The sequence below is a fragment of the Aythya marila genome (assembly GCF_965140915.1).
Source record: "Aythya marila genome assembly, chromosome: 1".
Lineage (NCBI taxonomy): Eukaryota > Metazoa > Chordata > Aves > Anseriformes > Anatidae > Aythya > Aythya marila.
Window position 1 is genome coordinate 118,805,318 of NC_139042.1, and position 15,072 is coordinate 118,820,389.

Consider the following 15,072-nt stretch of genomic DNA (forward strand, 5'->3'; position numbering starts at 1 on the left):
ACCAAAAATACACAACCACCAACCAGTTAAAACATTGATTGGTGCCACTGAGCTTACGCAGGGACAGAATTCCCTGGTTACCATCCCCCTGCTCAGAGGTTGAGGTTTTCTGTGCTAGCTTGTGCTTCCTGATCCGTGTGAAACAACAGATACCCATGCCCTTTTACTCTTCCCAGCAGCCCTCCACATTCTCTTCTCTATTCTCAATTCACTTTAAAATAGTTTCCTGTTTTTTTTCCTACTGTATTTCAACAATGAGCATTCTTGATAAAGCACACTGTGTTGCGTTTACCCGTACTCCTCCAAGCACTGTCATTTCTCAAGAAGCTGCTTTTCTGTTTAACTTTGGTTGCAGTTAGCAACTCTTTTATTTCTCAGTGATAGCGTGCAGTGAAAGTTCAAAAGGCTTGTGTGCTCTATTAATCTGATTTAATTAACTTTTCAACTCCTCTTCCTAGCTTTCTAGAGCAGTTACCGCTTTGCCATAGGTGTATTTTTTTCTCTTAACTTGAGAACCACACCAGCAGAAACAGAGTGAGATAAAAGCAACCGACAAAAAAACACACATAGTTTAATAATCTGCATAACAAGATTTGATAGTATATTTTGAAAAAGGGCTTGATTGATTCAGACACCATGGAAAATCTGTGGAACTCAACGCCATTTCAGAAATCCCATTTCCACTTGAAATTCAAATATCTAAATAAAAGTGCTCAGCTGCTCATAGGATATTGATACGTCATACCTCTTTGCTTTGGGAGCTTTCCCTCCTCAAAAAGTTAGAGTCTGGCATGGAATTCAGAGACCTTTTTTTTTTAAACATTACATATTAATGTCGTAAAGAAACAGTATTTTCAAGATAGGGATCAGAATAGCCTACCGGCCTTTATGGGGTTGCTGCAACAACATACAAGTTATGAATACTTGTTTATTACAGTAGATGTGGAGAGCCCTCCATTTCTATGCCCTACAGAGTAGGGTACGGAGTAGGTACAGAGGCCTTCCAGGACAGAGAAAACCAGGTGCAAAGAGAATTCAAGCTCAAGCTACACAAGCTGTCTGGGATCTGCCTGTGAAGAACAGCTAAGCTAAAGGCCTGCAACCAGAGGAGAAATCAACAAGCAGCACAGCTGATGTGAGAGTACAGAAAAGCCTCAGATGAGACCACCAAAACCAGAAAAAATCTGGCTGCACTCCAGAAGGTTAAGCCAAGTATAAAGATGCTGACAGTTCACCAAAAGTGCAATGATCCAGCCAGCCACTCATCGGAAATGTGTCAGTGTATGAGAATGCAAGAAGCAGCAAGACCTGCAGAAAAACATTACTCCTAGTCCATCCGCTACCCAGCAGGGACACACACACCCATGGGTGTGGAACCTGGGGCACTGATCCCTTCCGTCAAGTTAGGGACAGTAATTTTGAGAGTGAACACGTCTAGCACAGCTCCTTACAGACAAATATCTTTATCCCACTTTCCAGATTTCATGGACTGTTCATACACTACTACAAAAAAGCTCAAAACAGCTTTTTGGTTAGCAGTCTTCCCCACTACCCCATGAGAGGTTTTAATAAAGTATTTATAAGCTGTTTTATAATGCAGGATATTTTTGGCAGAGAGCTTTACTGACCTGCGGTACTAACAAAATATTACCCAGTTCAAGAAAATAGCACAAAGCCCCCTTTCATTTTTAGCATTTTACGCTTGGTATAAATTGCTAGTGTATTAAAATATAATGCTCAAAATGGAACAAATCTGATTCTTTTTTCAGCCTTAAATACCAGGGGCTTGGACAAAACCAGACCTATTTCTATTGACATCTTGCTTTGATTTGGATGCCTTTTATTGAGGTGTTTCCCAACTATTTCCCTGCAAAACGAAGGACAGACTGAGAGGGCTGACTACTCTGACCCAGTTACGATACCTGACTTGCCACAAAGTGCTTATTACATTTGCAATGTATCTGAGATATAATTAACAGCACATGTGACTGAGATTCATTATATAAGCCAAATTCCAACACCTTTACTCACTTCAAATAGGACCCTGCTTTGAGAGCAATCACGGTGATTTCAATGGCACTACTTGCCAAATAGGGCACTACCCAACAGCAGCCAAAGTGACCCAACCTGATACATTCTGTACCACGGGTACAAACTGGTCTTCACCTGCATTTATAAACAGCCTGTATACGCATCAGGATCCAGCATATCTAAATCAACAAAGTTACAGACAGATCCAGATCTCTCGAAGCTAACACACTATTTGCGTGATACGTACATTTACTTAACCACTAGACCATCTAATTCCTGGTATCTTAATAGTCTGTATATAACTTTGCCACATAACATAACTGCTGTTATGGTTCCTGCTACCTCTGTTTGAGACAGATATTTTGACCACTGAATTCAGTCAGGAGCTTCTCTGACAATACAAGTTGAGAATGACAAAAGCCCATGGAGATATCTTAGCCACCTCTTCCTCAAGGACAAGCCACATACACTATCCGAAGAGATACATAAATTTCAGGCAAAGACCCCTCTTGAAAACAGGCGTAGTCACTATATATGCACTTTAAGTGCCTAAGGAATCAATTAGCTTGGAATTCACAGAATCACAGAATTTCTAGGTTGGAAGAGACCTCAAGATCATCGAGTCCAACCTCTGACCTAACGCTAACAGTCCCCACTAAACCATATCCCTAAGCTCTACATCTAAACGTCTTTTGAAGACTTCCAGGGATGGTGACTCCACCACTTCCCTGGGCAGCCTGTTCCAATGCCTCACAACCCTTTCAGTAAAGAAGTTCTTCCTAACATCTAACCTAAAACTCCCCTGGCTCAACTTAAACCCATTCCCCCTCGTCCTGTCACCAGGCACGTGGGAGAACAAACCAACCCCCACCTCGCTACAGCCTCCCTTGAGGTACCTATAGAGAGCGATAAGGTCGCCCCTGAGCCTCCTCTTCTCCAGGCTGAACAAGCCCAGCTCCCTCAGCCGCTCCTCGTAGGACTTGTTCTCCAGGCCCCTCACCAGCTTCGTCGCCCTTCTCTGCAATTCTTATAGAAAACAGTAGAGAGAAATGTGTAACAGCTGCCTGTCTTCCAAACATACATTAGCACAACTGCTATGATGTCAGTGTCCAAAACTTACAGACATCTGCTTCCCCTGGAAGCAGGAGGGTACTCATTTTTACTTCACAGGTCACACAGTTAAACATTAAGAGAGAAAGGCAAACAGCATAGGTAGATCACTAGCAAGAAACCTGGGAAACAGGAATTTAGTTTCATCCTTTACTGTTTTCCTATGCTACCCACAGAAACCATCAGTCTATACACCCCTCAGCTCCTCAACTCGTCAACAATTCCTTCTGCCACACATGTATGGCTATGATGGAACTTTTCATGGGATATAGCAAGTGAAAATAAATTCCCCTTGTATAGGTGCACTTGTCTTTAGTAACTTAAAGCAGCTGTCACATTTGTGTATACATTCCAATTTTAACATATCAGGCATTAAACTAGAAGAAACGTGAAAAAGATATAATAGGTGCAAATAAAGCAACTGCATCTTTGAAAGTTTTAAATACTGGAAACTTTAAAACATGGAATTTGAAGTAAATCCGAAATAAACATACCAGACACGTTACTACTGATATATCATTCTGCAGCTAAAACTAAGTGAGATAAAATATGTTACATGCTCTGTTTACAAGATGCTAACCCAGCAGAGGAACATTTGAAAAACTTAATGGGACCAAACAGAAGAGGAAAAACAGGCTCGGACGATGCCTTTAACTCATTCTTTCTGTAATGAAAACTGCAGGTCTGAAGAGAAATACATCCCAAACAACTTACTCTGCCTTTCTAATACAAAGCCACGTGATTATTTTTTTCCCCATTGAAACTGGTAAACCCTGTCTGCAACTAAAACATCAAATCATAGCATCCGATGTGACTTCATTGCCTCCATCTTGATACTTCGCTTCATGGTTCCTGTGTGGCCTTGATTATTTAACAAAAAATGGCAAACCCTTTGAGACAGCATTTACGTTTGTCTCCAGATTGCTTGCAGTATCATGCATATCCAATTACTTACCTCACCAAATGAAAAATAAAAGCTAGAAGCATTAGCATGGCAAACAGCTACACTAAGTTTTACATCATTGTTTGTTTGGTCCCTTCCAATACCACTGAAACTGATTCTCCTTTTACGCTTCTGTCCTAGGACAGTGCCACTGACTGCAGTGGCTAACATTTGGTTTACGCTGGCATGCAAAAGCAATAACTATTTGTTCTAGGGTTCTGAAGCCTTCTGTTAGAGTATTTATGAATCATTAAGCAAGATTTTTGCCTAAATGGCTTTCTTTTCACATAAATAATCATAAAAAAAATCATCATGGTATTTTATCATCTGGCTTAGGTAAGATCAGAGGATCTGTTAGAGGATTCGCAAACTGATCCAGAATCTAGCATTTCACGTCCATAAGGTAATGCTCACATGCTTCGAGGAAATGCAGCAAGTACATGGCAGCCATACCATGCTGTGATATTTTAATTCACATAGGCAGTGCATCAGTTATTTTTTATTTTTTTATTTTTTTTAGCATTCTTTATCACTCAAGCGAGTACTTACAGGATCAGAAGGACCACAGAACTCTCTGAACGTTTTTGGAGGTTCAGGCTGTATAATCTCCATTGCTATGCAAGGGCCTGAACACAACTCTGTAACCATTTCCTGGAAAAGAAAAATGAATGAAACAAATCTGAGCAAAATGGTTCCAAAGAATTGGTATTTTTGTAATGAATATCACACTGAATGCACATGTTTAATCTCACTACTCTGAAATCAATGGGAAAGAATTTTAGCTAAGTGCCTCTATCATCAGCTTGATCCTAGGAAATGTAGGTAGACATATTCCTGTGATACTTTCTGTGATGTGAATAGAGAGCAGACTAGTTTCACATTTTACAAAAAAAAAAAAAAAAAAAAAGAATAAATATTTCACTTAAAAACATGGCCTCATCACTAATGGACATTTTTATAAAAACAACAGGCAAAGAGCAATATATTTGCTCCTGTTAAGAAGCAGTAAGTTGCTATAAAGTCATTACTCTGTATGTTTTCTCTGAATTCTGTTATGTAAATATCTGTTACCTATGTAATCCTACGTAGGACCTATTGATTAGAGAAGAAACTAAGAAAGCTGTTTTTGTTTTTGTTTTGTTTTTCATTTTAGCAACTGTTCAGCATTCTCTTTTCCTGGAGAACCGCTTTATATGCCACACAGCAAGCCTTTACCTCACCTACAAGGAGTAACCAGAAGAAATAGGAGTATATTTCCTGAAAAGGGTTTCAGGATTATATGCATCTTCTGTTTCTGCACTGGGTTATTTGAAAGTTATAAATAAAATTCAGATCAAAACAGACGGTTCTGAGTCACAGACACAAGAGGTCATGTTCTTTCTTCAATACCCTATTGCACATCTTCCTATTTGGCCTGCACTGACAGTATCTATTGCTGTTCCCATATGCGCCTTCTCTGGATCCCTTTACCATCATGATTAGCTTTCCCACGTTTTCCTGTTTCACAGATACCCTGAGTGCATGAAGATATCCCATTAATTTCAACTGAGTGCGTCAAGCACATATGGCGTGCAGGACAGAGCCCCAGATTCTTACTTTTCTTCAAATCTCATCTGAAACATAGCGTCTTTATTGACTTACCCTGTTTAAATGTCATTTCCCTTCTGAGTAAGTCTCCAATCAAATTATATAAATTTGCAACTTATTTGAGGGTTGGAGTTTGTATAAAAATGCAGAAAATGGTTGAGAATTTTCAATTTGCTTCAAAGCATAGACTTTTGCAGCACCAGAGGATTCTTTGTGTCTTGAAATACTGGTCCAATGCCACCACATTTGAGTTCTGCTACTTACCTACAAGTCTCTCTGTCCAAACTTCCTTGAATTCTCAGTTCAAAGGATGTTAAGCAGAGGAAACTTTATAAGCATTTCCTAATCTGACAGTTAACTTAGAGTTCATAAACTATCCAAAGAGGAATCTACAAACTCTGCTGAAGTAAATTGGACTCAACAGTCATAAAGGAAAAAAAAAGTCACATTGTCCCAGTAATATTAGTAATTGCTTGGAGCAATATTTGTAACTGCAGAGAAAACTTTTAATAATTTAACTATTTATAAATTAGAGATAACTTGCATAGTACATAGCATGAGAGTGAAACTAAACTTGTTATGATCTGCAAAATTAATGACAATTCTCTGACAGAAGGTGATACAGAAAAAGTTGACTTCCTGCATTCCTGTTGTTCTATCTGCCATCGGAAGTTTTATGTTGCAGTACAACAAATCATAATAATATACGGGGTCTTATGTATATATATATATATATATATATATATATATATACACACACACAAACAGGGTCTCATAAATATATTCAGGGCCTTATATATATATATCTTTATACTTCGATGTCCACTAGGATTACACTATATCTTTAGCTTCTTAAATTTTCTGAAGATCCACAGAAGTCAGATCAATAAATTTAAGAATGGCTCAAAATGTCATTATGAAAGCATTCAAATACAGCATCCCCTCTGTAAACAAAATAATAAATACTTATTCTGGTCCAAGCCACTATTGCAATATCAAACTGGCCAAAGATATATATGTGATATATTCTCATCATTCTCATAGCTCTACCACAATAAAATAATTTATCTGATTTTTTTTTTTTTTTTTACTCTGTTGTATTTTACAAATTCCTTGGCTCAACAATTTTCACACAGGAGACTCCTTTCCTACAACACATGTAGCATACTTTCCGAGATGAGTTAGGTTATTTCAGAACAAGCTAGAATTGGACAAAGACAAGTTTCTAAAGAAAACCCAATCACAGTCACAAAAATGGACAGATGTGACCACTTCCTTGTTTAATCATCCTCTATTTTTTAATAGATTCTTCTCAAACTTATGCTTACCATATATTCAGCAACAACACCTTTGTAAATCTCATAAAATTCCTCCACATTTGCACGCTCCATGTTGAACTAAGAAAACAAAAACATTAGCCATTTGCTTTAAATAAAAAAACAAAATTAGACAGACACCCCTTCTTAACAAACCAGAACTTACAGTACTCATTTAAGTTTCACTAGATAAAAGGAATGGCTTTACAACTGCAATATGTTTATTAGCATCAACATTTAGCCAATGTTGCTACATACAAAAGAGCATACAGTATCATTTTCTACCCTAAGCGTAAGTTGAAATTGTATTTAATTTGCAGTGCCAACTAATGCCACTAAGATGTACAAGAGGAGCTGGTTGTTGCATAGTAAAGGGAAGGGGCTGTTCTTCATTTGCAGTGGGGATTTGAGTCATGAGGGGATTTCAGATCTAAGGACTACCACAAAATACAAAGAGCAGAACTTAAACGGATACTCACAGGAACAATCTCTGTCAACATCCTTTAAATTGTGATAGTGATGAGGGTGCCAATCCTTTAAGTATCTTTGAAAACTCTCCCATAAATTCATGCTAGCTATATATTTTTAAAAACGAGGAATTATATTAACAATTATTTCCCTAATCTTAACTAATGCATTCTGTAAAGATATCCCCAGTTGCTCCAGAAAAGACCAGCATCATTATTTCCCTTGGAAATAACCATAGGAAACTGAGACACAGAGAGGTAAAGTGTCTTGGCTCAAGGTCAACCAGCAAGGCGAAACAGGTCAGCTGATCAGTCAAACAATAAAATACAAATATCACAAGGACAGTGCTGATCCCAAAACAGTGCTACACAGTCTGCACAAGGGTTTTGTATTGCAGGCAGACACCTGTGCATTGCTGTAAAGTGTACACAGCACTTCTCCAGTCTCTGTTTATCGGAGAAATATATACGAAAGAAAACCTACCATCTGTAAAGCTGAGATCTGAAATCCTTCGTCAGTGATGGCTTTTATAATCTTCCCAGCCAGCCCTGAAGAAAAACACAAGAAACAGTACTCAATTAAAAAAAAATAAAAAATTCCAATTGGAAGGTATTTATGCCACCATACTAACTATTTTCGAACAAAAAACAGTGTTTGTATAATGCTGTGAAGGGAAGCAAAAAGCAGAGCTCTCTACCTAAATATTCTGTCTAAATTTACATTTATAAATTTATAATAATATCTGCATTTCCTATCTAAAGTGATGCAGTGATGACTTCAAACAACTAAATTCCATATTGGTGTTGAAATGACGTGATTCATTATGTTCTACCAAAAATGGTAGTTTGTGTAGTCTTTGCTTTTCTAAGATCAATTGCAAAACACCCAGGAGCTTCAAGGTCAAGATTTATATATTTAATGTTCCAATGCCAACATTGCAGCTTAGAAAGCAATCAGTTCCAGGCACAGGCTACCTATTTTGCTGTTTTTGTACAGCATTCAACAGAGGGTCCAATTTTGAACTAAAAACAATGCAGGACAATGATAAACATTGTCAATAAAACATCACAGAAATTCATGTCTTCTGTGGGAAAAGCACATTAGTGAAAAATAACCTGCTGTTTCTAAGGTTGTAACTCACAAAGATGTTACTGCTGCTTATACTGTTTATTTCATACAATCCAGAATGCATCCTCCAAGGCTGAATGGCATTGTAAAAAGCAAAACACTAAACTTAGGAGAACAAGAACCACTGATTTTCCACTGAATGTGTATTTTAGATCATGTCAGCCAAGCACAGTACTCCATGTGAAAGAATTTTATAGCATCAGTGTTTTTATAGAGCATAAATGTCTGTCCTCTAGTAAAAATTGTGAGCAACTATAAATTCTAGACATTTATTCAGAGCAGAGTTAACGATAGAAGAATATTCTGTAATGAATGACAACAACAAGATTTGACTCTTAGTCATTAATTCCTTTTGTTAACTAGACTATAACTTGAACTTTTTTTTTTTTTTTTGTAGCACTGCATAAAAATTTAGTAAATTAGTATAATACAAAGGTTAGAACAATATCTAGGTTCTGGCATGCTCAAGACCTGAATTGTACACAGTCTGCTAATATCTGTAGCATAAGATTGGTGAGCTTCCTACACACTGAAAGGGCAGTGGAAGCTCTGGGCAAATACAATAGATAGCTGGAGATCTAAAAATTTTATTTACAAATGAAAATGAAAAAAGCTGTACCTGCAGTATTTGCCACAGTACTTTCACATTAAGGATTAAGTAAAAAAAAAAAAAAAATAATAATAATAATAATAGTAATAATTAAAAAAAAAAAAGGAAAACCAAAACCTTTCCCATATAAAACAATGCATACTTGTTCCAAAAAATCATCACACTGGTAAGAGGCAAGCCTGAGATTTGTATATGTGCTCAGTCCAGGCAGCATTTTGGGTCTACAGAACACATAACATAGGCAGGCATGGTTCCTCTTGTCTCAGTATTCTGTTCCAACACGGCTCACTCACACTGACAAAAGTTTCGTTGTAACCCTCCTGTAAAACCAGGAAAATATATTTCTCCTTCTTTTCAAGGGAAAAAAATCAATTCAAAAAACCTGCAGCAGTGAAATGAAGGGACTCGAACAAGTTTTCAGAGGAAATGCAAAACCATGTCAGAGAGAAACCAGACCTCTAGTTTCTCTTGGTCTGCACTGCAGAAAAGGCTGTGCAGCTCAGCACTTCCACACGTCGGTTTCAGGGAGGCAGCAAGCCTAAAATTCTTGACTTCAGGGATGAATGGTGAGGCTGGGCATCATCCACGACATAAACATATAAAAAAAGTAATCTGTGACAGAGCATGAACGTTTCCTCATTCTCATTCTTCAGACGCACTGCTCCAGTTAACAGCTACTGCTTTACACGAAGCCACTAGAGATGGAGGAAAGGACGGTGGCAGGCAAATGGCAATCACCACTTGCAGGGACAAAGTTACCTTGGCATGAGAAAGATGCTCTGTCTGACAGCTGCAAATCTCCATTTTAGGCTGTGTCAGTAAAGAATGGCCTGCTTGGATAGGCCTTCACAGCTGGCAAGAACTGTGATTAAAACACTAATCAACTATCAGGTTTTGAGGTACTAGGAAAGCCTGCTTTTTACAGAATTTTATCCTCAGCAGTTTTATGAGCTATAAGCAAAATCCATGTTTTAGAGAAGCGAAAGGGGACTGAAGCATTTTGCTTTCTAGGCTGATTCTCCACTGAAGTTTTTAAGAATTGTCTTCCCTATAGAGAGGAAACCTATCAAGACTGTCCTCTACATTGTATTCCTACTTCACTATCACTCATCAGAGCAACAGAGTGCCTTGATTGCCCAGGACTGCAGCACTAAACGATTTAACCACGAGAATTACTGTCCCCATTGCATGCAGACAGATGTCTTGCTAAAAAAAAAAAAAAAAATCAAAGTGATTTGAGGAAGAGGCATGAGATCTCGTTTATGTCTGCAAAATGAGACGTTAATTCCACTTCCCAAATGTGGGAATCGAGGCACAAGAGGATGGGTGAGCTGTCAGTGGCAGTGCAGATCTACAAATCCAGTGACTTGGCCTCCACTGTCCCAGCTCAGGCAATGCAAGCACCACTTCTCCTTGGGATGCTTTCCTTTCCAATTCTACCTGGGCTGAAATAGGAACAAAAAACATAGAGGCAATCCCCAGAGAGCTGAAGAGCACAAGCTCAAGGTTCAGCCTGGGATCTGTTTTGGGCTTTCAGCCAATTGCATGACTGAACTGGGACATGTACTCTCCTTTGTGGGCAGATAAGGCTGAGGGAAAGAAGAACTAATTAGATAAAGCGTCGTTTCAGCAGCTTTCCACAATTTGTTTTCAACTTTAAAATACAGATCTGCAGTGAAAGAAACAACTTTGTCAACTTTTTAAGGACCCTTCAAGCAGGGCCAGTGCATGTTTAAAATGCGATTACAGTAAGAACCCAAATCAAAGCTGTAGATTAGGCACTAATTATGATGAATTTTCTATCACAACACACAAAAGAATCACAAGCATTACTAAATACAACTGGGGAATTTAATACTAATCCTAACAAATGACAGAAAGAGAGAGAAAGAGAGAGCACTTTATCTCTCAGCATTATGTTATTTATGCACCTCATACTGGACAGATAATCTCCCAACACAGTTTAATCAGATAAAATGGTAAGGCACCAAGATCTCATCAGTTACATTGATCTTCAACAATTTGTTTCTTCACAACACAATATTTGAAAATTGTACTTCATTAAGGAGCAGAAAATAGCAGGGGAGACATCAGACTGAAAAATGTTACAACTTTTTGCAGAATTGTGGATTGGAATAAAATAAAAATAAAACAGTTCACAAAAGTCACTTTTGACCTAACAGCATTTTAATTATTGGGATGTCACAGCTGTGTTCCCGAGATCTGCCAGTCCCAGGGCACTACCAACCACCAGCCCTATGACTAAGGACGTTACATTCTCTTCCCTTGGTTCTTGGCCTGTTTCCCAATTTAACCATTCCACTGTTAAAAGCTTATTAAGTAAGACAGACTGCCTTGAAGGCAAGTCAAGAACTGGCTTCTTCATTTCAATCTCTATGTGTCATTTATTTAATACCTTTCCAATAACTACAAATAATTTCTCAGGAACAACAAACGATTTTTCACGGGAATATATAAACTGCCATGACCGATCATATCAATGATCTACCTAATCCAATAACATATTTTCAAAAGTAACCGGTACTGGATACTTTAAATACCACTAAGTATAAGTAGCTATTTCATTTCATGTCTGGTTTTTGACATTTTGAAATGCACTTTTCCTTTGCATTATAATGAAATGAAAAAGGTTATCTGATTCTTTGTTGCCAAGCTTTAAGGTCCTGTCCCAGAGGCTCAGGCTTGACTCTGAACAAAGTCTTTTTTTAATTCCAAAAGAAGAAAAAGTGGGACTCAGAGCTGGCCCTCCTCAATGTGTTTCAGCTGAAGTTCTCACTTGATCAGCCAACAGTGCAAAAGGAGGAAGCTGACAGCCATCTTTCTTCATTTCTGCATTTCTTCCTATCAGTTGGCCAACCTATCCTCTGAAGAGCAAAGTTTATCTATCCCTTCTCTTTTGCTTTTCCACTTTAGAACCATGCAACTCTGGGCATTCTTATTAAACAACATAAACACGCATTCTCTAGACACCGCAAAACCATAGTGATAATCTGCAGCTATTGATCTCCTAGCCTTATGCTGGGCAAACGGAGAAGAAACGGGAAGTTCAAAAGCTACACAGATTAACAAAAAGGGGTAACTGACAAAAGATAAAAAGGAATATACAAGCAAATGATAGAGAATGTTGTTCACCTGATTGAATCCAAGATATTCCATCGCTCCTGATTTCTTTCTAGGCATTGCATTAAAGGAGATGTAAAAGTAGTTTAAAGGGAAGCTTTACAGATATTTATGGAGAACTCTATCAACACACAAGGGCACATTTGGTGAAAATCTTCACAAACTATTCATTTGAAAATAATGAAAGGATGAAGACAGAAGATATTGCCACTTCTTGACTGGAGAATAGAAGATGGTACAAGAAATATTACACATAGAGAGAGTAAATCTTAGGGGCCCTGAAACCCAAATGGCCAAGGTTGTGATGTGACTGAGAAAAGGAGCCAACGGAAAGATTCAAAGGGAGTGAACGGCTCAAAGTTTTAATCCCTGACTCAACTTTCTGAACCAGTACAAACAAGGGAAAACCACACTTGTGAGTTCCAGACAAGGCATTGAGACACAAAATGATGAAAACCTGTAGGAAAATAATAATAATCATCATAATTCTGGGAGTTATTGTATGGGAACAGATGAGAAGAATCACACTTAAAATTCAAATACAAAGGCCTATACAAAAAGTCAAGTCAAAATCACTGTCAGGCTACATAAAATGCCCAGCAAGTTGACTGTGCAGTGGATGATGTTAGAGAAAAGAATCTGCAGAAAAAGGAAAGATTAAGAAGGAAAGATCAATACCTCTGCAACACGTATGATGAACTCATATTGATGTTTACAAAACAACAACAACAAAACAGAAATGCTTAGGTTTCTGTTTTTCATTGTTCTTGTGTTAGAAGACTTAAAAGGAAATATTCGTCTTGTTGTTCTTTTTTCTTCTTTTCTTTTTTAGGGCTGTTAATTGTTTTTTACTCCATTCTCACATCAACTGTGATTTTTTTTTCACTTGAAAAGACTATACTCAATCACTCTGGCTAGGAGAATGTTTATATCATGATTTTAATTTACTTTTGCTTATTTCCTGAGCATAAACAAAATGAAACATAATATTTTAATTGAGATTGTACCACTGTTTTGTATGATAGCATATAGTATTATCATCCAAACCATTCATATGCTTATAGATTTTTTTTTTAATCCCTAACTAAACATTGTGCATGGGACTGTTCATGAATGGTTCCAATTACAAAGAGGAAGTGGTTAAAATCATTCCTTGCACTATGCATTTGCCCATAATTATAAACAATATTTTGAATCTACTATTGCACTGTCAATTAACTCAACTCTGGAGGTTAAAATCCTCAAGAGATCCCCTAGTATCTGCTCCAGCCTTTACTAATTTTGTATTTCCCTTCCTATGGAAAGTTTGCCAAATCACTGCCCTAGATCAATAGTAAACACACCGTATGCTCTACCATTTATTTTTGCCTTGGCAAAAGACTCACATACTCCTGCATTCTGTCTCTCAACTCTTTTTAAGGCTCAATACCTTGCATTTCTCCTCATGCACAGATTTGAAAAAGGCAGTAAGATAGGACTTCAAGATATTAGGTAGTTTATCTTTTGCTCACAGGCACGGTGAAGTTAGACTACGTATGGCTGTATTTTTTTAATTTTTCTAAAATGTTCTCAAAAACTTCTGGTAACAATGGTTCCATTACATCCCCATTTATCAAGCCAGCAATATACTTCTGAGTTTTCCATAATGATTAGATTAAATCTTCTTTCGTCTGAAGGAATAAATATGCACATATTTTCTATTTTATATATGGAAAGCTGTGTATCTATGTCTTCTCCATCTAAGGTTCAGTAAATTAAACCTTTCAATTTTTCAGCAAAAATCAATTTGTTTGAAACTCCTATTCTTTTTGCTGTCAGCCGATTACATTATTCATGAAACAGAGCGCCCAGAAACTGGATGCTATACACGAGTTGGGATCTCTGCAGCACTGAGCAGAACAAGTTACTGTAAATAAACCTAAACTAAACAAAGTGTGTCCAACGTTAATGATGCTGATTGTACTTATGATACATCACTATTCTGAACTCTTCTCTACACACTTGTCATTGACATCCTGCCCTCCACTATTTCATATTTGTGCGTTTGTCTTCCCTTTTCCATGACATGCTGTGCAGTTGTTTATATTCAGTTTCCTCTTCTTCACATTGCTTCATTTCTGCAGTTTTGAATTCTGATCATATCCTCCAAAACTGCAGTAGGTGCTTGGTAGTGGGCATGCTCTGTCCTTCCCCATTCCAGTCACCAATTACAATATTGACAAGAACTGGCCCAAGGATAGATGCCAAGACTTATAAAACTCTTTTAATTTGACATGCTTATGTCTCCAGTCCAGCGTTCATGAAAAAAAATTAAAGCTAAGCAGATGCTTATGCTGCACAGATCCAAACATGCAAATTACTTCACTGAAGGAAAATCTTGGTTTCCTAACACCAAGGGCCTCTGATGAAAGCACTGATGTTCAAGCGAATTAGACTATCTGGCTCTGATTTACCTTCCTTTCTGTAAAACATACTTAGAGAACTCAAAGATCAGTAAAGCATGTTTTTCCTTCACAGCAGACATGCTGGTAAATGTCCATTGTATCATCATTATGTAAGTGAATTAAATGAATGTATAGAGTCTTGATTTATCAGTTTTCTTGGAATGAAAGTAGTTTCATTAACCTGAAATTTCCTGCAGCACCACTCTTAGAAATGATTAAGTGTAACTATAGTATGACCTTTTCTCTAACTCATTAAGAATGGAAATCCCCAAATGCAGTAATAAATACTCCTTC

The 15,072-nt window shown here is 37.6% G+C and overlaps 1 protein-coding gene across 4 annotated transcripts in view; it reads right to left on the reverse strand.

The window, feature by feature from the left end:
- NME7 (NME/NM23 family member 7) overlaps positions 1–15,072 on the reverse strand; it is a 93,310-nt gene that overhangs the window by 34,828 nt on the left and 43,410 nt on the right. For all 4 annotated transcript variants that reach the window (XM_082769547.1, XM_082769549.1, XM_082769550.1 and 1 more), the window contains exons 8-10: positions 7,939–8,003; positions 7,000–7,068; positions 4,634–4,735 (exon numbers count right to left, since the gene is read on the reverse strand). In XM_082769547.1, coding sequence (XP_082625673.1) covers positions 4,634–4,735; positions 7,000–7,068; positions 7,939–8,003 — 236 coding nt within the window. The remainder of the gene's footprint in view (positions 1–4,633; positions 4,736–6,999; positions 7,069–7,938; positions 8,004–15,072) is intronic.